This window comes from Betta splendens, chromosome 4 (genome assembly GCF_900634795.4).
Source record: "Betta splendens chromosome 4, fBetSpl5.4, whole genome shotgun sequence".
NCBI classification, from domain to species: domain Eukaryota; kingdom Metazoa; phylum Chordata; class Actinopteri; order Anabantiformes; family Osphronemidae; genus Betta; species Betta splendens.
This window is the reverse complement of record NC_040884.2, coordinates 675,001-700,000: the sequence shown is the minus strand read 5'-3', so window position 1 is coordinate 700,000 and position 25,000 is coordinate 675,001. Positions and strand designations below refer to the sequence as shown.

Below are 25,000 nucleotides of genomic sequence, written 5' to 3'. Positions count from 1 at the left end.
ACCGGCATCTGCGGCCGGCGTCTGCGGCCGGCGTCTGCGACCGCGTCTGCGACCGGCGTCTGCGGCCGGCGTCTGCACCCGGCGTCTACGACCGGCGTCTGCGACCGGTGTCTGCGACCGGTCAGTTGGAAACAACCCCCATACAACATACAAAAAAACGTGGACGACCGGCGTCTGCGCCCGGCGTCTGCGCCCGGCGTCTGCGGCCGGCGTCTGCGGCCGGCGTCTGCGGCCGGCGTCTGCGGCCGGCGTCTGCGGCCGGCGTCTGCGACCGCGTCTGCGGCCGGCGTCTGCGGCCGGCGTCTGCGGCCGGCGTCTGCGACCGCGTCTGCGCCCGGCGTCTGCGCCCGGCGTCTGCGCCCGGCGTCTGCGGCCGGCGTCTGCGCCCGGCGTCTACGACCGGCGTCTGCGACCGGTGTCTGCGACCGGTCAGTTGGAAACAACCCCCATACAACATACAAAAAAACGTGGACGACCGGCGTCTGCGCCCGGCGTCTGCGCCCGGCGTCTGCGCCCGGCGTCTGCGGCCGGCGTCTGCGGCCGGCGTCTGCGGCCGGCGTCTGCGACCGCGTCTGCGGCCGGCGTCTGCGGCCGGCGTCTGCGGCCGGCGTCTGCGACCGCGTCTGCGCCCGGCGTCTGCGGCCGGCGTCTGCGCCCGGCGTCTGCGCCCGGCGTCTGCGGCCGGCGTCTGCGCCCGGCGTCTGCGACCGCGTCTGCGGCCGGCGTCTGCGGCCGGCGTCTGCGACCGGTCAGTTGGAAACAACCCCAATACAACATACAAAAAAACGTGGACGACCGGCGCCTGCTGGTTGGAAACCACCCCAATACAACATACAAAGAAATGTGGACGTCCCAGGAAATTCGAAGTCAAACCAAGCTGTGGAAACACAAAAAGTCGAGAGCTGGGCCCGGCACAGATAGCAGGAGCCACAACGGGCCTAACAGGCGTAAAAGCATGATTGAGCATCGCAAAACTGCTTCGGTCCTGAGGAACGGCGAGACCAAGGCCGGCCCGGTTCAGCCCGTTCCGGCCGGCCTGAAGCTGAACCTCTCTGCGCTGCAGAGACGCTGTTCTTTAGACTCAAAGTTGTTTTGAGGCTTTTGGTCGTTGTGCGGCCGACCTCGGTGAAACCCGTCATTTCAGTTTGTTTACAGTCTAAACACAGACTCAGAGAAAAAGCAAAGAAGCAGAACAGTTGCATCACTGAGACCCGTCAGAGACGGACAGAAAACATCTTCATGGAACATTTCTTACTTGGATGAAACCCCTGGGAGGGTTTGTGGTGGGAGGGTCCTGTCAGAGGGGGAGACGGGGGATGAAGGCCTCCTCCTCCTCCTCCTCCACGAGCCACGTATTGAACAAAACACACTCAACTATTCATAGATCAAAGAGGCTCACACACATTTTGATACGTGTCCAGGCCTCCAAGTGCGATGGCATGTGGACACTACGATACACCGTGCACACGCACACGTGCACATGAAAGTGCGGAAGCCGTGGCAGCAGCTCATGTCAGAGCCTGGAGCTCGTTGCTGGTTTCACTAACGTCTTTATTCTCCAGGTTTTAAGATGCTGACGCTCATTTCCAGTTGGAAAATCTCACCACGCTTTGTATCAATCAATCAGCACAGACAAAAATGAGAGACTGAGACTAAAAGGCGACGACAGGTGCTGCCGCGAGGATCTTCACGGACGACGGCACCAGAATCACCCCAGTGTGAAGTTTCACATACTTTTTTCTGGTTCACTTTGAGGTTAAATATTTCAACCCAGGTCCGGAGGAGTTTTTCCAGCTGGGTGTCGGACCTGGTTTCTGGGCTCTGTGCGTTGGGCGCCAGCTGCATTGCCTTTTTATATAACATTGTTCACCCTCCCGTCAAGGCTCTGAATACAGCACATTGTTTCTTTTTGGAGACGGTCCAGGCGACGGGTTTGTCTCCAAAAGCGCCTCCGGCGGCTCTGCAGCCAACCTGCGTCCGTCCGGAGCCGACGGCCGGGACGCAGCCTTTGTTGTTTGTGTGCGTCTTTAGGACCGGGATGTGCTGGGCCTCGTCTCACACACATTCCGCAGTGGATCTGTAGCTCGTCGGCTGTGGATGTTCGCCGGAGCCACATACCAACATTCCTCACAGCCCAGTGCAGCGTTTCAGCTGGGAGCCGCTCCACGTCCTCCACCTTCACACTCTGTCCATCTACTGCAAACTAAATCCCACTCAACAAGTCACTTGGTCTCAAATTCAGCCTTACAAACGTGCTTCGAGCCGGCGGCCCAGATAATCCCTGTTGTTCTGAGCTTCCTCTGCCCCTGAACTAAAGAAAACAGTTTGTGCATCTGTGTCAAAAAAAGCTTCAAGAAGCTGCTTTATATGGAAATGTGACATACAAAGTAGCAGCAGCTTTACTTTGTTTATTTTAGGAAATGATCTTTGTGATATTTACTGCTTTCAAAACCAGAGGGAGAATGCTTTGCATTTTGTCAGATAGTGTTTTTTTCTGTGCAGCTTCTGGACTTTAAAGTCCACAAACCAGATCCTCTGAATTCCTGATACTAGGTCATATATGAATATAAGCATCGGCATATAATTCAGAATTTTTAATGACATTTAAACTAGGGCATAAATGTTTTTAAATCGTATTTAGGGCTGAATCATTAAAGTGTGCGTTTGATTTTGTTTAAAAAAATGTTAAAATATTTCAAAACAATAGAAGCTGCACTAGAAAAATCAAAACATCCTTAAAATCAAATGTGGGAAAATGAAATGATCTGAACGGCTGCTTCTGGCATTTAGCCACAAAAAAACACATTTTAGGCCTCACTTACGCCGCGGATCTAAATCTATACATTATAACTGAATTTAGCTGAAAGCTGCTCAATAACCACCGAATATTTAACCATCACCTTCTTTCAGGGATTTTCCTAAAAAGGATCAAATGAAGCGGCTGCTGCAGTGAACAATACAGAAAATGATACTGAAAAATACTAAGTTGCATTACTTTATTTAAGACAAATGTATTTTGTGGCTTCTACTGGACTAAATTCTTAATTTTGGCTTCAGTCTTGCAGTTGTTCCTTCTCACATCTGGTCCTAAAATATATCGCTAAAACAAAAGGAATTGTGGCCGCTGCTCAGACCATCCCAGCGTTGCTCTCACAGCCTGGCCTCTTGTTTCTGGATGCATCACGCCAGTAATTAGTCTGGACCTTAACCTTGCAGATGGAAATGCTGTTTGATTTCAGCTGTGTATCACATATATGTACGTATGTATTTTTAACAGGGAGCGCTAGCTTGCCTCTGACTGTGAGAATAAAAGGCGCTGGAGAGGTTCTGAAGCGTCTGCTTCCTTCTTGGAGTCTGAGAACTGGTCTAACACGTTGGTGACAGATGTAATGGGCTCGAACAACAGCCCCCTGAATAACTCTCATTTAGGGAGCAATAATGCTAATCCTCCCTCCCTCCCTGTCTATTGACACCCACACCAGCACACTGAGGGAATTACCAGCGTGTCGCTTTGGCCGAGCAGCTCGCTGTCGAGGCCCGACTGAGCTTCACCACCGTCAGCTGGAGACCGAGCGGAACCAGACACAGCCAAACCACTGCGACTCCTCAGCCAACACAACGAACCCAACGCAGAAATACAGCTGATCCGTCCTGGACGGACAATCTGGTTCAGAGCCGGTAAACATTCAGTGCCCTCAATTACATAGTGTGTTTGTGGATGATGACTACAACCTGCTATTAGATATTACTAAACGTTCATGATAATGACCAATAAAGGCTTTCTTCTTCTGCTTTCTTCTAATTATTTTTAATTAAACCCTTTGCGATTTTTTAAATTAAAAAAATCACCTTGTTGCTGATTATTTTCCCTATTAATTTGGAAAATTTAGGGTTCAAAGAAAAGGCGCTGGTTTAAATAAGTAGCTAAACGAAGATGAAGACGGGGTTTCATTGCAGGACGCCCTCTCCTGACTCACAGGCAGAAGCACATTTTATAGACACATGCAGTCGATGACATGAACCAGCACAAAAACCTTAAGGTTCGACTGAGCAGGTTTTAAATGTCTAACGTTGCTCAACACAACAGAACAAAGTGCAGCTTTTAAAGGCAGACAGAAACATGACACTAGGTTCAGGCCAGAGGACAGAGGAGCTGTCACAGCATCATACAAAAATAAAATTATTCACAAGAAATAATTAAATAATTAACAAATGAGCAGCAACTAAATATCATGAAAGCAAGAAATGAAATAAGCAGAACACACATCTGTTCTGTGCCTCATTGAGCAGGATTTGTAAAAACCAGCAGAGTGATTATTGGTTTTACTGCTTGATAATCAGATTAAACGTTAAAGCTTGCATTCGTTCCTGCAGCTTCAACACTCACATCATCTCAACGTACACCGAGCATCAACCGCAAAATCATCAAGCCAAATCTTTTTCATGGGAAAATTTGGATTCAAAAAAGTCCTGCAGCACAAATCAGCGGCTCCGCAAAAAGAAGCGACAGAAAAAATCCAAACAGATTAAAACACAACACGGTCTCAATATTTACTGACAATAATCACACTGGATTAAAAATCAGTAAATGTTCTATTTGGAAATGTAGTGAATAAAAACATTTACCCATAATAAATAATAAGACGTAAATTTCCTAATGATAACATTAATTAAAGTATCTAAATCAGGGAAATGCATTTGATTGGTTTATTTAAGGATTTAATTTTTAATTTTATTTGTAAGAAGCAGTGGTTAATTTCTGGAAATTAGGACGATAATTACTAAAACAGGAAGCCCAAATCTGCAGCTAAAGCCTCCATGAGGTCACACCCAGAAAAAGCCCCTTAATCCTATTTAACCTGTGACCCTGAACGCAACCCTGCAGCAAAGAGACGCTGTTAAACAGGAGAATTCGGCCAAAAGGAAGTTGCTGATAAACAGGCAAAGTGGTTTAATTTAAAAGTAGAGCTGGACATATGGCAGCTCCCCGTCACCTCAGCTCACCTCCACCAACATTTGCTTTTTCTGCAGAAGCATATTGGTGTCAGGCCCGACGCGCTGAGGCCCGAGCAGCAATTAATGCCACGTTCCCTCCGTTGTCACGTCTGGTCACAAAGAACTGCTCTCACACGTTTCACGGGGAAACGCTGCACGTGCACGTGTCCCAAAGTCAAAGCGTGTCGGCCACACTTAAAAAGTTCCGGCTGAGGAAAACGGCACTAAGCTGCAGGTTCGTGCTCCTGGCTTCAAACCCGCTTCAACAGAACCGACAGCCGCCGACAGCAGTCGGCTGAAAGCGGCACCGACAAAAGCCGAGCTCACGCGGACCGAGCAGCCGCAGCGCGGACGCGGACACGTCCACTTCTGCTACAGAACTTCGGAGGCGCGTCCGCCATGTGCTGCAGCGCACGGAGACGAGTTCCAGTGCAGCACAGGGCTGCAGAGCACTGAACCGGTCCACGGGGTCCGGACGGACTCGGGCTGTGGAAGCAGTGACGCAAACACACGCACGCACGCACGCACGCACGCACGCACGCACGCACAGGCTTGAGAAAGTTTAAATCCCACTCACCTGTGTCAGACATAGCGGAGAATACATTTCTGTCGGGTCCAATCTTAGATCTGGAAGGTGTGTGTTGTGTGTGTGTGTGTGTGTGTGTGTGTGTGTCACTGTAACTCCAACCTGCGTGTGTGCGCGCGTGCGTGGTGCGCGCGCGCGCAGTGTGTGTCTGTGTGTAAAAGGGAAAGAAGAGAAAAAGAAGGAGAGGGTGGTAGAGCCCTCCTTTGGCCCCTTCGCTTTCACATTTCCAACCAGGGCTGAACTTTGACCCCCGCCTCGGGTGAACTACGCGCACAGTCCGGACCTGTTAGAGGCCCTCCGCCGGGGAGCTCACAACTTTCCGCCCAGACGCGAAGAACATGTCCAACAAGAAAAAAGTCCCGTTAGCGGCATCAAAAGGAGAAAAGTCACCGGGAAGCCCGGTGCGGCGTCGGTGCCGGAGGGTGCGGACAGCGGCCGGTGCTGGTGGACGGTGTGCAAACCTCCACAATGTCCCGAAACGGCATCTCCGACGGCCGGAGCGCCGGTGAGCGTGTCGGGCCGCCCTGCACCGCTGTGGCCCGGCTGCTCGGCGTGTCCTCGGGACGGAGGGCGCGGTGCGGTCCCGGGAAGAGATCTGAGGAATAAAGAAAAGGCAAAGCGGGTCCCGAGCCGCCAGGCGGACGCCTCGTCTCTACAGCGACCGACAGCTGCTTTCCGTTAATTTATCTCCGGCACAAGAGACGGTGAAGATAGAGGGGAGAGAGAGTCGGTGTCGTCCCGGACGCAGAGAGGAGCGCCTCCTCCTCCGCTCCCCTGCCTGTCTGCTGCTCCCAGCACCGGGACCTGCTCCCTCTCCGCCCGCCGCGGACTGTGCGCGCGGAGCCCGCTGAGCACAAACTGATCGCACGCTCAGCGTATCGATCAGAGCAGCATCGATCCTCTGCGCGCAGGTCCACAAGTACAATCCAGTGATGCCGCTGTTGTGCCTGCGTGTTAATCAAAGTGCGCGCGAGCGAGCGAGCGAGCGAGCGAGCGTGTGTGTGTGTGTGTGTGTGTGTGTGTGTGCGCGCAGCAGAGTTGCTCTGCGCTCCGGGGTCCCGCCGCTCGGGAGGACACCGAGATCAAAGTGATGGGACCGCGGCTTCATTGAGCGGGAGGCGTCCCCGCTTGGAAGAAACGCGAGGAAATTCAATTGTTTTGGGCGAGAGTTTGGATCCAGGTCCAGTCCGCAGCCGAACAGCTGCGTCTCTGTGCTCAGCACAAAGAGCCGCTTCAGGAAAGTCGATCAGAAGCTGACAGAAAGATCCATGTGATGAGTCCAGCTCTGACAGGATCCACTCACTGCAACAGACTCTGGAGCTGCATTTGAACCACGAGCTGCAAGCAGACACATCAGTAGTATTATAATTATTATTATGACTCTGTCTTATCTGATATCAATATGTGGTGCACGTGAGCTGAGGCAGCTCAGTTTACACAGACCTGTCCGCTGTAACGTGACTGCGTCCGAGGGTGTTTTGTGGTAACGCGTTTGTTCTGGGGCCAGTTACAGCGTGGTGTTACAGGAGAGTTTGGAGTCCTCCTACTGCTGCTGTGTGTGTTATGTTAGGTCTGAATAAGGTTTTCTGTCGCGTCGTGTATAATATGTTAATTTAAAAAGAAAATCTGAATTTTACAAGTAAAGAAAGAACATAAAGATCAGGATGAGGACTCCAACAGCGTGTGTCATTTCCACAGGCTGAGTCTGTAAAAGGCTCCTCACACACACACACACACACACACACACACACACACACACACACACACACACACACACACACACACACACACACACACACACACACACACACACACACACTGTGATTGCCCAAACTTCTTAACAACCCCGTTCACAAACACTGAAGGCCAATAAAGCCACATGTAAAAAATCGCAAACAGTCGTGAGTATTTGCAGCGTCGCATGAGGGTCTGTCACAGCCACTGAACGCTGTGAAGCGAAAATAGCATCCGTAGTCCACAAGTCACCACGACACACGCACCACAACACACAATCAGTGTAAATCCTTTATGGGACGTTTTAGAATTAGACCAACGGCGGAAGGATCATTATAATTACAAAGTTGATGTCACCGGATTAAGACGACGTTTTGGGATTATTGTGGGAATAACAGCAGATTCAGACACATTCAGCTCCTACAGAGTTATAATAAAAGCATAGTTAACATTATACCACTGCGTGGAATTCAATATGAATCGCAATAAACTTAATATCGAGTTTTAATAAATATGCTACTCTGCACCGTCAGTTTATAGCACAGCCAATCAAGAGCCGCGACGTCACATTCACGTTCTGGACCGCGCTGCAATTGGCGGAAAAGGCAGAAGGGGCGTCTCTGACCGCGCTTCAAATCGACTGCTACCAGTTCTTTCGTAGTAATAATCTAATTAGGAAACAACTGCCGCAGATTCAGCTGTTAATAAATGTGTAGGTTACCGACGGAAGTTCACGCGATTACTATCTCCAGCTTCCGGCTGGGGAACTTTACTTGCTTCTCTTCATGGACCAGGACTCCTCCCGCTCTGTGACCCGAGTCGAACCTTAGCGAACACCGATCAGACCTCACAGAAATCGCACCCGTTCCGTCGCTTCTTGCTGCTTTGTCCGCAGCGCGTCCTCCTCCGTCCCGTTCACTGCGCCGTGGGTCGGTCTGTGTCGCGGGGAGCGGCGCCGTCGCTCCGCTCCGATCCCTCTGACAGCTGCTGGTTCTGTTCTGCTAGACTGACTCCTCGACGTCCAGATGCATACAGATGCGGAACCAGGCTCGCTAACGCTGGGTTTAGTGATGCTTCATGTGAACAGCTGACTTCCATACATTCTATAGACACCGTAAAAAGGCTCCTTGTTTACTAGCGACGTGTGTGATCTGAACCGCATCAGTTTTCCTCGGATCAGGTCCAAACTGGTGACCGAGACCTTAGCTCCTGTGGAAGTCAGGCAGGCTCTGATGAGAACACAAGCAGTATGGGGAATAAAATATAAAAACTGTATTATCTGCACCTGGAACCATTAGGTGCAAAGGCGTCTGAGAACATTTCTGTGACTTCTTCGCACCAACGCATCTGGTTGTTTTCCTCCAATTAGAGAAAGGCCTTCATCAGTTTTAAGGGCAGAGCTACAGTAAGGAGGAAGGAAACTGCTGCTGTGACGAGGCTGTGCATCTGGGCAGTGAAGTTCCACTGCTTTAAAGGACACAATCTTGTTTAATAATACAAATGTAAATCAGGACAGTTTCTACCTCGTTTCTTCAATTATTTTCCAGGACACTAAACAGGTCTGTGCCACAGACGCCTCGTTAGGAACTGTTGTGTAAATCAGAGCCACTTATCTTTAAATGCAGATTCTGGCGTGAAGCACCTGCTTGTTCTAGGCTCTCTCTAAATAAATCTGCAGACTGGTGTTGACCTGAGCTGATTCGGGTTCTCAGTGGCGCTTAGCGGCGAGTCGTCCGAGGTTAATGAACAGAAGCTTTTATGTTAATAGAAAGACAGCCGACATGATTTAACAAGGCAATCTGCAGATTTACCTCACTCAAATACATCTGCGGCTCCGACTGCACGTTATTAGCCGGCTAAACAACATCTCAGCAAAGAAGGTCACGACAAAGAGACGCTAATTAGATTACAGCAATTAAATTGGGTTTTCGATATGATCAATAATCTTAATGTGTAATCATGGATTACTCACTCCTGCTACGGCAGTAGCTTCACACTGAGACAAGGAAGGTTTTGATTTCACGTTCAGGTTCAAACACGCACCACGAAGCGCGTCACTGGAAACCGGAACGAGGCCTTCACCTCCAACTGAGGCTCAACTCTTCAGGCTAAAATAATCTCTTAATTCTAATCCAGCGTAATTTGGTTCTTAGAACCACTTGTTAAATCTGTGCTCTAAATTGAAGCAGGGGGCAGAGTTGAAACCACTGTCTGATTGTGGCTCAGAAGCCTTCCCATCATGCACTGGGGTAGCACACTCATTGACATATGTCTACCAGCCCACTGAGCGTCCATGTTGTTAATGTTTCTGTTTCCTGCTCCACTGTTATGACATCACACGTTTCTATCTGCAGTCCCACCTGTGAAATCAGAACCTCCATATTGAGCAGCAGCAGTCCGTAAAGCAGCCTGAGGCGCCATCTGGAGCCAGTGCACTGACACTGCAACACACCAAAGGATGCTGCACGTGATCAGGAGAGGGATGTGTGTGAGCCAACGCTTTCAGGCCACATCAAAACATTTATCAGAGCCAGGACGATTAGAAACCAGCAGCACCTGATTACATTCAGTCCAGGATGTGCAAAATTCAGTTCATGATCCTGGAGACAATGACAAACATCAACAGACACAAACCCCAGAAATCCAGGAAAACTAGCAGCCGTGAGGTTATAGGAACTAACACACACACACACACACACACACACACACACACACACACACACACACACACACACACACACACACACACACCTCCAGGTGTTGCCTCTTCACACACACTGGCCTCAGTTCACACTGCAGCTCAAACTCTCCTTCAGATTCATCAACAGCTTGAAGCACCAAGTCAGACCGGCTGCATCTCATCATGTCAGCAGTTACCATGACAACAGGTGAATCATGTACGTCACCCCCTCCCCAAAACCATGTGTGCCCTCATTCCCTAGATTTGGTTGGTGTAAGTGTAATGATCCACGTTGGACTGAGTGTGAAATGGACAAACCACCACTTGTCTGTTTACATTGTTACGCAGACGGATTCAAATTCAAGCAAAGAAACTTCCTCCATGAGCTGGAATCGTGAAACGCTCACTGAGCATGTGGCCCATCTACAGCAACTACTTCCTGCTGATGAATGTACAAATATACAGCCCAATGCAAAATCTGACTCTGTCTGCATTCACCTGAACAGGCCAAAGAGAAAACACGTTCTAGGAGAGAAACATCAGAGTTTGTTTGGGTTATTGTGGAAAATATTACATCCTACGCTGTTTTTAAAGTCGACCAATCAGACGTGAGCGGAAATTCAAAAACCCAACATGGATGTCACCATGGAGACAGGCTGATGTCGGCGGCAATTTGGGCTAAAAAATACTGTGGGACCACAAAGTGTGTGTGTGGGGGGGATGGGGCTCTGGCTCCACCTGCTCCCACTGAGCTGCTGCCAGACTGGAGATCAGCCAACAGCACCAGGCCTGGAACCAAGTGTGCACCAAGCTCGCACCACCAGAGAGAGAGAGGACAGGGAGAAAAAGGAGTGAGAGAGAGCGAGCCAGGAGGTCAGAACACACCGGTCCCTGACACACAGCGATACCACCAACGCCTCACAAGCAGCACCAGAGACAGTGAGCGTTACTGCTGGCGACTGACAGGAGCTGGACCCGTGACTATTAAATGCAGTCAAATGCTGGAGGAGCACGGAACAGGAAGGCAGTTGTGTAGTGAGAGCGAGGCAGGAGGAACAGATGGCCTGACAGAGCATGGGGAGAGGCCGGAACCCCCCACCCTCTGACCGACTTTCACTGATGAGCCAGTGTGTGTGTGTGTTCAGCATGTGTTAGACACATATGTTATTTAGAGCAGCACCACCCCGACCATTCCAGGTTTATACACAAACACAAACCCGAGCCACCCGCCAAAATCCGGACCGCAACGCAAACCGGGTCTCAATCATCACCTTCAGTTTCCTCACACAAACAGACAAAGAAACGTGCAGCAGAACTGGGCCGGTCTCAGAACCAGGACATTCTACTGCCTCGCACCCCTGGAGTCCTCGCAGGCCCACAGACAGTGTCACAGAGGCACAGGAGAACCCTGAGCTTTGATCCCGCCGGGTCTGGCCACATTCCAGTACTTTTTACAGCTGCTGTGGATAGAACCCACTGATGAAGCAAAGACTCAACCATGGACCTGAGTCCGTCGGTTCTGTTGGGTTTGCTGTGGTTTGTTTTGTACCGATCCATCCTGTCTGACTGTAAAGCAAGCAGGTCCAGTGATCCAGACCCAGATGCGGGCTCTACACGGGCATCGAGCTGATATGGAGGAACCAGGCCCGGTCCGAGGGCATCAACACTCTTTCCAATCAAACAGCTGCCTCTTGATTTTAGGAGCTGTTTAATGCACGTGTTGAATATGGGGTCGCAGGGAATTTAATGAATGCAGCATTTAAAGGAAACACGGCGTCTGCCAGCGGTCCTGACAGGGTTCTGACCGCTGCACTGTGTTTCAAAGCAGACACGCTAGACTTTAAATCAAGATCTGTTGGTTAAGAGACAATCAGCAGCTCGTTAAAGCTTCTCCTTCAACCCCTCCCTCCGCTCAGCACACAGACGTTCTGAACATGTTAGTGGCCGATCCCACCAGGTAAATGGAATGTGAATGTGCTAAAAGGTGAAAGCAGCCTCGTCTGCATCGCGACCCAGAGGGAAGGGGTCGAGAAAGAGGAGACCAACTGCTGGGAGGGACCAAGGACGAGTCCAGTTAGCGGTTGATCAGTGTGCAAATAACTAAAACGCCTCCCGTCTCCTCTCACCTCCGGCCTCCCTCAGAGAGAGCGCTGCTGCAGCATGGAACTCTCTGTTCACTTTATGGATCCAGCTGAGGAGAAAGTTGGAGCATTTCACATTATACAAGCTAACGAAAATATCTGGTAAGCGCTGAAGGGAAAGCAGCGAGGGGTCAGAGGTCAAGCCTGAAAAGAGACAAGCTCCTCAGAATCTTCTTCATCTCTTCTTCTCTCTGTCTTCCTTATCTGAACCAGAAAATCTCTCTCTTTCTCTCTCTCACACACACACACAAACACACACGCGCACACGCGCACACACACTCACGCACAGACACGCACAGACACGCACAGACACGCTCACGCTCGCACACACACACACACACACACACACACACACACACACACACACACACACACACACACACACACACGCACACACACACACATTATTAATGCCTTTGCTCTTCCCTCTGCAGCAGATTGCCCACGCACACCAGGTTTCACCAGGACCCAACCTGACGGGGCGCCCAAAAAATATTCTGCCTTCTTTCAGAGGAAGAAGAAAGCCTGCAGGCGAGATGATGGGGAACGTAGGCAAGCTGTCAGCAGGGCCGGGCATATGCTGGGCCCCTCCACCCCCTGAAAGAGAAAAAAGCCTCCTCCAACCTCTACCCTCCGCCCAAACCCCCCAGCAGCTCCTCCTGTCTCCTTTCTGCCAGCCAAGCAAACAGGAAGCATCTTCCAGGATTTGTTTCATGTGCACGTCAGGGTAAAGACTGAAGGCTGCATCAGTATTTGAGGATTTGAAAATCAGACTGGTTCTGTTCTGATCAACAGAACCGTGGCCCTTTTAAAACTATTAGGTTCTAGCTCTTTTCTACCATTGGTTTGCAGCAGACAAACTGTGTTGTAACTATGTTTTGTTCATACAGTAGTTATTGACATTTGTATCTGCAGGAATAATGTTAATCTGATGAATCCTGTGCTCTGTTGTCCCATCACTGTGTGACACGTCACCTCTATGTGTTGGGGATTAATTTCAAAAACATTAAACATAAAGTGAAAGTGACCACACAGGTGAACTAATAAAGTGACGCCTAGATCGGTTTCTGATTACAAATCTAATCTGCTTTAACGTGATGTGGTGTAACCGAGCACGGGGACAGACAGCTGCTTTAATCAGCTCGTTGTGTTTATAATGGAGTGAATTCACCTGAACACAACAACGCTGGAGGGTGACAAGGTGCGAAAAGCTTCAACACACACACACCAGCAGATGTGCAGCACCTCCCCCACCTCAAACAATATCACAACAACAGAGGAGACCTGCCAGCTGTTCACATAGAGAGAGGGAGTCTGCACACACAGCTGGAGACACAGTCTCTGGCAGGTGTGAGGCAGGATGCGAACCAATGGCATCGCTGCCTTAATTACAGGAGGAGTGATTGATCAGCTGCTCGTTAGACGTCACAGCTTTGTGATTCGCTGGCCAATCACAAAAGAAACTCATTTAATTATAACAAACACATTTTATACCTGCATCTGAAGAATTCAGGAAAGATGCTTCACAATCAAAGCACAAAAAACACTGGAGCGAAAAAATACACGATGTAAGCGATGAAATCTGTCACAGCGATGATTCAAAAAAGTGACTATCGCCACGCTGTTTTTAGGCTTGCTGCACGACAGACACAGTTCAACAAGGTTTGAGAGCCTGATGTTTTGCTGACACAAGCTTTTCCATATAAAATAAAATAAAATAAAATAAAATAAAATAAAATAAAATAAAATAAAATAAAATAAAATAAAATAAAATAAAATAAAATAAAATAAAATTAATTAAAACTAAGCATTTCCTATGGGAAACCTTAAAAGAAACATAAATATTTAAATATCTTACTAAACATAAAATTGGTTGTTAAATATAAAGCAACTTCCTTCTGTATTTTAATCTAAATATCCAAAATCATTTCTGAATTCATGTCCAATGCTTTTTGAATTATCTGCATGTACGCAATTGCTGCATATCTGTCTCTGTCTGCAGGCCGGAGCTTTAGTGCTGAGCGGCACTGGGCCTTTTGTGGCCCTCGGCGGCGGTCGGGAGGCCGGGCCCCGTCTCCTGTGGTGTGACTAACGCGGGGCGACAGCGCCAAGGTGGCGGAAGGCGGCGGCCGATTGCCAGGAGCCTCTCTGGGCCACTTTTGTGCGCCACCCGCTATCTTCCCACAACATGCGCTGCTGTCAGGGGCCCGAGCAGCCAAAGCTGTATTTTAGGGAGAATGCTCCCATCAAATCCTCTTTAATGTCTTCGTTTGCCGTTGCCAGCAGCCTCGTAGTGCGTTGCAGGGGGGAGGTTAGGGTTAGAAATGGTGGGGGCTGGCGTTGGGTCTGAACTTTAGTAAATGCATGCTCTCATGTGCTGCCACTCCCGTCAGGTGTGAGACATTTATAACAGTTAAGAAGAACATTTTCATGGAATTAAAACCAGCTGGCAGGAAGAGTTTTACACAGGGAAAAGACTCGCTCCATCTAATCAGTGTGGACCAAGAATTAAATGTGTTAGTGTCAATAATTGCCTTAACTCAAATGGTTCAAATGAAAAACAAACAGAGAAAATAGATAATTACACGCAAACAAATACAAGAGCTCATAATTCAGGAGATAAAAATCACAAATGAGACTTAAAGAGCCGGAGCATCTAGCGTCTATTCACAATGTGATGTCTCCCTCTGCTGGTGACGCTGCGATACTACAGGCATCTGCACCAACAACGGCACAACGTTTGAGAGGACAGGAAAAGACGAGGGCTCAGAGTCATCCCTGAGGTGTTCTGGACATTAAAGGGTGATTCACCTTCAGCACAAGTGATGGAAAACATTCAAAGAATCAATAACAACAGCTGCCATGAGAGAACCACTACTGACGTCTTCTCAGCCCAGTGTAAGACGACATCAGCTTACTGTTTCAACCTGCCCATACACTCCTCCTCATGCAGGCAGAGCTGTGCAAGCAGAACCTGCGAGGAAGTCATTCTCTCCCAGCCTGCAGCGCCCTCCACAGACCACAGGAAGGTGGACTTGGGTTTGTGGATGATACAAAGAGCTAGGCCCACATCCAAACAGAAAATCTGGAGGGGTGCACTCACCTGCCAAACTCCTTGGATTGACGGTGACCTCTTGAATTTAGTACATGGTCCCAGGGTCAGTTTGTGTGGTTTGTGTCCATGTCAATGGACTCTAAATGGCCTGTAGGTGTCTGCGTGGCGCTGAGATGGACCTGTCATCCAATGACAAGGATGGGCTCCAGGCCCCAGACCCTAACGAGGAGCTCAGCACAGGCACCACTAGAGGAGCCTCCTGCGCCAGTTTCATAATAGAATTACTTAGTGTCTAAGCAGCACTTCGTACTCTCTAATCAGTCCAAAGCCGTCCAGCTGTTTATCAGCCCTTCTCTCTTCCTGGCCTGCCTCATTCCAGATGTTCTGGACCTTCAGGAGTTTCAGCCTCTACTTGTGTTTTTGTCTCCTACTGACGTGTGAATTGTTACTTCTGAGTTTGCATCTATTTTCTATAACATATTGCTTAATAAATAAAACTTATTGTCAACCAACACATTCTCCTGGTCAAAGGGTTTTGACAGATGTTGTGCCTTAAGGCAAAGATGTGAATTGTGAGCTTAGGATATAGAAGCGAAATCTGAAGTGATGTGACTCGCTCTCTCATGTTTGTGACTTTTTGGCTCTGCAGCAGTAAATGGATGTGCCCTCCTGAGCAAGCAGGTCAGCACTTATTTCCGCAGAATTTAATGAGAAGCACATGCTGCTGCTCTCTACTTGGGCAGTGCTTCCTCCTCCCCTGCGCCCTTCAAGCCTCCTCATCCGGCCGCTTGAGGTCAGGGGGGAGGCTAAATCCCCAGAAGGAAGACGGAGGAGGAGGTGAGGGGAATTCCAAATTCTCTGGGTTGTGTTCATATAGATTTGACTTATGTCACTTCCTAACCCAGGAACCCACAAAAACACCCAAACACACAGTGGAGTGAGGTGCATCTCATCCAAACACTCTGTCCCATCACTAATTCAACTACCACAACTTCCTGCAGCACCTGCTCATGCTACCAACTACACCAGTTCATGCATGTTACCTCAGTCTGATGGATGAACTGGTATTAAAAAGAAGATCATCTCTAAATCGCAGCTGGAGTCTGAGACTCACCATGACACAGATCCCTTCCAGTGAAGTGGAGACTGGTCTGCATCCAGCCATACAGGCTTTCATGCTACTGGCATCTAGCCTGGCAATGCAGACCCTGAACAACCCCAGTGGGAAAAGTAACAGCGTCAGGATGCACATCTGCTCCAAACGGCAAAAAGTAGCATACAATAAACAGGCATCCACACACACATTAGGTGTAATAAAGAGTCAGTTATCATGGTTACAGATGGTACTCAGTTGAAATGTATGGACTAAAACCTGTGTCACATCTCAGCTTTACTTTGTCTTAAGTGCTTTCAGAGCCCAGGACTCATCCTTATGTGATATGGTACGTGAACGCCGAGCGCAGCTGGATGTGTTTGTTTGAAAGCAAGAAATCTCCCGGAACAGGCAGGAAACTAGAATACCAGCATCACTGGCAAAGAGGCAGCATCACTGGCAAAGAGGCTGCATCACTGGCAAAGAGGCAGCATCACTGGCAAAGAGGCAGCATCACTGGCAAAGAGGCAGCATCACTGGCAAAGAGGCAGCATCACTGGCAAAGAGGCAGCATCACTGGCAAAGAGGCAGCATCACTGGCAATGAGGCATTTGGTAGGGAGGTCGTCCTCTAACCGCAAGGTTGGCGGCTCGAGCCCTTGAAGATGTCGAAGTGTCATTGGGAAAGACACTGAACCCCAAGTTGCCCCTGGTGTTTTAAGCGAGCTCCGGCGCATGGCAGCTGCTGAGTGAAAGCTGCTGAGTGAATGACAAGTAGTGTAAAGCGCTTTGGATCCTGGAAGGGGGGTCAAATGCGCTCTATAAGTACGGACCATTTACCACTGAGATGTTTAAGATGGTTCTGAATATGTCCAGTTGCAGAGTGGGTCGAGGATCCTGGGAATAGTTGGATCATAAATATTCATAGTGGAGCCTCTGGTTGGAACAGCTGCCAGAGAAAGAAACAGGCGACTGGGAGACGATGGACCACAAGTTGTGCTGTGCCACAGCTTAGGACACACACGGCAGCAGGTGGAGAGGATCTTTCTGTTCGCTTCAGGCGACTGGCTGGACACGCACGACGCCGAGGAAGCTCGCTCAGTAACGTGGTGAAGCAACCTGAGCGTGACCAGTCGCTCCATGGGTCCCTTTAAGCAGTGTCATCCAAAGCACAGAATGTACTAAATAATGTACTAAATAACAATGCATGTAGTGGTGGAGAGATTTGATTTAGTAGAAACACCTGAAGGTGAAGTGTGAATGTTTCTATCTGCAGACTAACATGTACCTGGACCTGAGCACAGGATGAGGTCAGGTCCAGGCCTGGTGTCAGTCACAACTCGTCACGTGGTTTTCCTTCAAATCCCAGCTCGTTCCTTCAGCCCCGTTGGATATAGCCCTGCAGGCAGTTTTCAAAGCTGTTCTTCTGGGTTAAATCAAGTTCCCTCCAAACTTTTTCCCAAAATATTACAATTCCTCCACTGGCTCGCCCGTCTGAGACAAATCCTCTGTTGGCAGTCCAGATGCTCCAGTAACAAGCAACAACTGTGTGGTCCTCAGGAGAGTCGGCCTGAGCGTGTCACTCAGACACCAACAGCAGCTGAGACCTCTGATCTGTGATTTCCCTACTTTTCTCTGAAGCAGCCGCCATTTGTTTGTACAGTATCTATTAAAATCTCAGGATGGGGATTTCTTGCTACTGTATGTCTTGTTTCATCAAGCTGCTTCCCCTGAGCGAGTGGCAGCAGAAGCGAGCCTTCCAACAAGTCTGGGGCCCCGTCCGGACTCCCAGCGATGCTCCGTGTGCCTTGTTTTCTTTGTTATGAATGGAACACTGTCACAAACTGTCAAAATGCTTTTCTCATCACCTTTGAAGCAGGTGAAGCTCTGCTGACGACCTACGCTGCTGATCATCCAACTTCACCTCTAAAGCGCACCAGCTCTGCAGAGTGTGAAAACACAGGTTACCTGTGGTTCCTTTGCCAGAGCTGTTTATTTCATCTTTAGTTTCCTTTACAGCGTCTCCGTTTAGTGCAACATGAGCCAAATGGGTTTAGGAAACTCGTGTGTGTTATGCAAGTGATGCAAAGCGGGGAACAGATGGGCTAAATTAATTAGCCCATGTATGTTTAAGTAGAAGGATATTTATTTGCTCGAGTGGCCAAGGGCTGGATTTAAAGAGAGGACAAGATGAAAAAACAGGGGACAGAGGAGTACTTCCTTTTTAGAAAATCTCAAGGAATAGCGACGTTTTCACAAGCTTGCAGTGATCGGGTTGCAACGCAGAGAGCTTTCAGGGAATTATAAATAAATCAGAGTCGAACAGCTACGTGAACAGAGGAGCAAAGCTCTTTGTTTACAGACGACTCTGAAGACCTGAAATGGACCCTTCGTGTAAATAAATACCATCGCTACAGGAAGTTCAGCCATTCCCCTCAGGCCCAGTTTAGTTTTATTAGCTACAGTCCTACAGAGATCCCAAACAATGAGACCTGCCTCACCACCTCCCTGCAGCAGCTCAGAAATCCTCTGCATAGTTGGTTCACTGTTAAAACAACTTGGAAGGTTTCCGCGCCGTCCGTCCGTCCGGACCTGCTGCTGATTTACATTCAGTGCATTAGTTAGTAAATTTGTTTCCGTCCGTCCAGTTGGAACAGAATCCAAATCAATATTTAGCAAAAGCAGTAACTGAAACAGTTCAGTTCACCCACAAGTAATGCAAACTTGACACATTCCTTCCTCTTACACAACACAGTCAGAATCTAGGACCAATTTACTGACTCATGCACTGAATGTAAATCAGCAGCAGCATTAAGAGCAAACATCCGGCATCAGTGTTCATTTTGCAGCATATCTTGGTATGATGGTATCCACCACTCAACGTGAGTGGACGTGTTGGTGCTACATCCTGTCATTTGTTCCTAGTGGTCGGAGTATCGGGCTTTAAACTGCTTAAAAAGACTTGATAATGTAGAGGATTACCAAAGAGAAGATGTCGAAACCCTGAAAGTACAAGGGAATCTCCAGGAATACGGAGGAGGGGAACATTCGCTGTCAGAAGCAGTCTCAGGTCAGGTGAGCAGGGCCGGCTCTGGGCATAGGCAGACAGGTGTATTCAGGGTGAGGAGGAAGGGGAGGTGAAAGAAGGGGGAGTCTGGAGAACAACAGCTTGCTCACAGCAGGGGTCCCAGGGAAGGAGCAGGTGAGAAGGTATCTATTGCACTGCTTTTACAGCGTCTACCTGACACCGGTTCAGAGAGGGAGCGAAGGAGGAGTGGGAGACACGAAGAGCAGCAGGAAGCCACCAGAAGCACATCAGAGCAGGAAGGGTGGCATCCGCGAGGTCCAGCGTATTAGGTAGCCTTCTAAACCTTCTAAATAAAAGCTTCTGCTCAGTAAATTACGGGCTGAGGGGCCAGTCACTGTAAATGCACAAAGAACGGGTCTGAAATGCTCTTAGTGGATCAGGATAGGACGCTGCTACACACTAAAGAAACTGGTCTCTTATTCATCAGATTTGACTGAGACACGTTGACAACCAGCTTACTGTTAACCAAGCTATTCACTACGTACCGTTAAATGTTTGTTTACTCCGTTCAGAGGAGGTCAAGGAGGCAAGACACAGAGCCAGAGGTTAAAGGTCACAAGGTCAGATTCACACAGTCTGTTTGAACCATCATACCCTGACACACTGATGCCTGGCAGGACGCACCCAGGGCACAGCGGCGCTAGACATCCAACAAACATCGCGGAAGCTGCTTCATGACTTAGAAGAGTGCTTTCTCTGCCTCTATGAAACCATTAGATCTCGGATTAATGAAAGAGCCCGGATGTTCTTTACATGTCAGGGATATAAAGTTGCCTGCTCAGCCCCAGTGTGCACATCATGGACAGTTCGGCGTGAAACATCCACCGTTCAACGGGCAGCAGTGGCCAACGAGGTTGATCCGACACGTTCTCTGATTAACTTACACACAGGTCAAAGCTTTCTGATCGCCTTCCTGTGGCTGAGGGATGTAAAAAGTGGGGCCATTGTTTAGTGGCGACCCTGCCGGACCCTCTGAAACCGAAGCCTGCTGATCTGCTGCTTTTGGTGCCAGGACTGAACTGGGTTTGCGACGTCCAGCTGGTTCCTGCCTCCTCTGTGTTCTCCTCATTCACTGGATTAATTAAATCTGCTGCTCGCTGCTCCCGTTTCATTGTCCCCAGCCTTCTAACAGACCTCTCCATTCACCCTAAAATGGGCTTTTGTGGGGTAAACTCTGGTGCAGAGACCGAGGTGGATTCATGTCTCTTCTTTTTTAATTAATACATTTAAACTGGGCTCAATTCTGCAGTGAAAACATCCTTATTTATTATTTAAAGCTTGAGCTGCTTTAAACCTAACACGAGGTGGGGAGCACTGTGTAGCAGCAGCTCTCAACAGACCAGGCAGCGCTGCAAACGTATGTTCTTCCAAAACCAAGTGTCCCCCTTCTGAGCAATGAGAAAACAACACGGAGCTGGACCGGATCAGCGCCTACAGTGAGTACTGTAGGTCCAGTCAGCTTCCTGGTGCAGAGGACAGAGCGAGTTTGTTCAGATTCTCTGCTTTGTTTAGTGCCATATTTAAAGTTTTCCACCGGTCCATTCTAACACATTAGGTTGATGAAAACCAAGCCTTCCTGAAATGCTCTATGCAGGACAGTTTCCCTGCCCATAGAACCACGGTGCGTTAAGCTTCCTGCAGGCCATGCAGGGACACCTAATCTGCTTCATTAATGCTCCCAGTCGACCATCAGCATTGAGCTGCCACAGTCCTCTCTGGTTTCAGCTGTCCTGTCTGAGGCCTCTCTCACCTGCAGCTGTACCTGCTCAACTGAACAGTAACAGTCGCTCTGGAAAGTATGAAGATAAAACTCCTTCAATGCTCTGCCTAAGGGGGCCTAAAGAGGCAGTTTCCAACTGGAGAAAAAGTTCTCCTTGAGAGATGAAAACATAAAACTTCTACAAGTCGATTTTTCAAATGTAAACTTATTACAGTATCTTAAACTTGTAGCTAAAAGTAAAACACTAGAATAACACCTGCACAGTGAAAACATTCATCACAGATGTGTAAAATATACAACCCGGTTCCTCTAGTAAGTAAAACCAAGTCAATGTTATGTGATTTATCAATACGAGTATCAGACCCTTAAGGTAAAAGCAAATATGATCCTGCAGTTGATGAGTACATGGGCCCTAACCCTGGGCAGAGACTGAAGCTCATTTTTTAACAAAGCAAAGCCTTCGATGCCTCTACATGATAACCACAATGGGCCTGTTAAAGCCCTCAGCGCGTAAACAGGGAGAGTCAGGAAGGGATGGAAACAATTAGGGGCGTGCAGCTGTACGGCTGATTAGCAGAGAGGATGGACCCAGTTTGGAAAAGCTGATGTCCGGATTCACCTCCTGAAGGCCACACCGGAGCTGGACCGGGCTGCCTCTAGAAAGCAGTCAGTGCTGGAGGAGGTATCCCTTCATATTATCCTCGAATTCTGAGGATTCACGAATGCCACAATGTCAACTTCAAGTTAAATTGCACATGTTTCAGTACGTGTCCCTCTCTGTTCCAGCTGGTCAGATAGTGAGGCTTCCAGAGGGCCAGACTAGGCCAGAGTCTGAGTGGCCTGTGACTGTGTCAGACTAAACTAAAAGGCTGGTGACAGAGTAAAACAGAGACAGGAGAAGCCACCGATACGTTCCAACCTCCGAAGCCTGGTTCCAGCCAGCAACCAGTGCACAACACAGGCCATCACCACAGTGGGAGAGTAACATCAGACCCGCTACAGATTAATACAAGTCCATCTACAACTACAATGGGTTACCATGACGCCGTGTTCATGGAACTCGACTGGCGCGACTGGATTTGCAGTGGATAACACTCCTCTTCCTTTCTACAGTAACTTCATGTGGGCAGCACATAACGGTCGCACCCCCTGTGGCGGATTAAGCAGGGAGCCAGCTGTAGTGATGGGGGTGGACATGCTGCCATCGGCCTCTCCAAGGTGACCCCTGCCAAAGCTGGCATCACATCTGTAGCTGAACCCGGCCCGTCCTGACATCATCATCAGCACCAGGCTCCTCTGCGCCCTCACTGCCCTCCACACTGCTGGAGGGGGGGGGGGCTGTCCAGTTTATTAGTATCTATCACTAAAACTGAAAACATGTATTTATTTTCACACTAATGTACTAAACTGGGACTGACACAACACACTACAAACATGATTCAATATGTTGTTCAGCTCTTCATTAGTCAGATTTGAGCCACACAGTGATTCATGTGTGTATTCACAACACACTGTTGTGTCATGGGTTCACAACTCTGCTCCTGCTCAGCTACACAAAGTACACAGGTTGGTGAAGTAGCCTCCAGAGATGCAGGCGACGTAGGGAGCTACAGAAATGATGTCCCCTTCGAAGGACCCTGGAGCTTCTGGACCCCTACGCAGCCTCTTCATTTTACCAAAACAAGGACTTCGTAAACCTCTGTGTATGTGTAAGGAGCTGGAGGAGGGGGGCCAAGGTGGGCTGAGGTTTCCCATGATGCCCCCTACCAGCTGCTCGTCCTCGGCTCCCCGGGGGGGGCTGTGGGGTCATCAGCTCCCCCTGTCGGAGATGTTGGCAGAACACGGTGGAAGACTCCAAGGGGTCAGCGAGATCCCTGACCGGACAGCGTAAGTAATGGGGTCCAGCGCGCACACAGGCACCGCTCTGAATCAAGTTAATTAGAAAGGGAGGGGTGTGAGGCAGGAATAGGGCTGGGGCCACAGGACAAACACCGACAAGGTGGTGATCACCCCACATTAGTGCTAATGAATGGGCCCTCGGAGGTGGATGCTGACAAACACTCCTTCACACGGGGGTTTTTTGGAAGACGTTAAACGTCTCTCTGATGTCCAAACATATGGTGTTGCCGTTCCATTTCTGCAGCTCTCTGCTCTAAAAATAATTTCATACTAATGAATCTGTCTTCACATATAGATGATCAATTAAAGCTGCACAGTTCCGGCTCCTGCAGTACTTCCTAAACTTTGGGTGCCAGTGAAACGCTGTGGACTCGTACACCAGCTCTTTTACAGTATTGACCTGAAAAGAAGCTGCTGTCATTCCTAATATTTTGTGGTTTACATACAGTTAAACATAGCCTGAAAGTGCAGATGAGAAGCAGCCTACGCTTCCTGCTTGAACCTCATATAAAGGAACATGTGCCACAAAACCCAACATGGAAGCGAAACAGGGCTCCCGGCTCTGCAGCTCTCACTGCCCGTCTGGATGTAGAGGCTGGTGCAGCTCCGTCATCCCTCCGCAGATCCACGCGTTCCCGCCGGGCTCCACGCGGCGTCGCATCGACTGTGACATGAGGGCTCGACTCTACTCTCTAATCAGACTCCAGATGATGTGCACACATCTGGCTGCTGCATTAATCTCTCTACACTAATCATAATGAACTACTGTAAGTAGCACTCTTGGTTTTATTCCTGGAAGCCGTGTCCCATTTGTTTAATTACTCAGATTGCTATAAAAGTATTATTAGGTTAAAAATGATTAAAGGGACATTTCACAGCAGCTCTGACAGCACTGATTAATTTGGGACAAAGCCGTTGAGTTGCGTCTGGTTCCTGTGTTGCTAGTCCTGTAGCTGAATAATGCTGGAGCCTGAGTCAGTCCTGACAGACAGACAGACAGACAGGGTCTGAACAAGCTCCCCGCTGACAATAACGCCTGTGCTGAAAGGCTGCATCCAACATTATTTTCTACTCTCCTTCAGTGCGTCAGTATGAGTTTAGATTTTTGCAGAACTGGGCTGGTGGCTTTGTGACAGAACAGGTGATGTTTACTGAGAAAGAACATGGCAAAAATCCATTTCTGCCAATCCAGCAAACAGCAAACACCCAGCGCTGCCTCCCTTTAACTGAAGACTGACACCTCAGCTGGCAGCCAAACACTGAATGGCTGGAGACCAAGAACTGTGACGCGCACACACACACACACACACACACACACACACACACACACACACACACACACACACACACACACACACACACACACCTCCCAAATACCAGATGGTGTTGCTGGATTCTGTTTCCAATTTTTTTGTTCCAACCACAAAAGAGTGAGTGTGTAAAACCAAAGACACACAGATCAACAACACAACACACTTCAGCTACACATTCAAAGGATTCCCTTCTGTTTTACACATATTTGTGAGGAGCGACATTTACAGTAAAATGCGGTTTTGTCAGAATCATTTTTAGTGTCAGTCAGTAAAACCTCAGTAAAACCTCTGGCCTCTCAGCTAGACTGGGTCCTGACTGGCTCACATGACGAATGACTCAAATCCAGTGTCGGCCAGTTTGCAGCATTTTAACTGTAAAGTATCCATAACACATTTTCACCTTGTTCTGAATTAACGAAGCTGCTTTCTCAGCCAAATGGGCAAAGAACACAGCTACGAGAAGTGGACCGGACTAGCTTACCCCGTGGTTACTGCCTGTGTGGCTGTAACCACGGGGTAATTTTGTTAGGAGCTCGCAAAACAATAACTCAATCAGAAAGAAAAGCATAAAGGACCTGTTATGAAATGCCAGCGACGCGTCTCTGATGTCTGACAGATGCTGTCCAACTTCACGTGTTCTGTTCAGTGTCACAGTATATCTAGGGATTCACTGCTGATGTGTCACTATACAGACAAG

The 25,000-nt window shown here is 48.8% G+C and overlaps 1 protein-coding gene across 9 annotated transcripts in view; it reads right to left on the bottom strand.

The window, feature by feature from the left end:
* The window catches only part of nfia (nuclear factor I/A), an 86,871-nt gene that overhangs the window by 54,358 nt on the left and 7,513 nt on the right, over positions 1–25,000 (bottom strand). For 2 of the 9 annotated variants that reach the window (XM_029149023.3, XM_029149024.3), the window contains exon 1: positions 5,573–6,862. The exons of 5 other annotated variants lie outside the window; for them this stretch is intronic. In XM_029149023.3, coding sequence (XP_029004856.1) covers positions 5,573–5,599 — 27 coding nt within the window. In that variant the 5' untranslated portion in view covers positions 5,600–6,862. Of the gene's footprint in view, positions 1–5,004; positions 5,467–5,572; positions 6,866–25,000 lie in introns of those variants that run through there. 2 more of the 9 variants (XM_029149019.3, XM_029149018.3) reach the window with 2 other exon arrangements.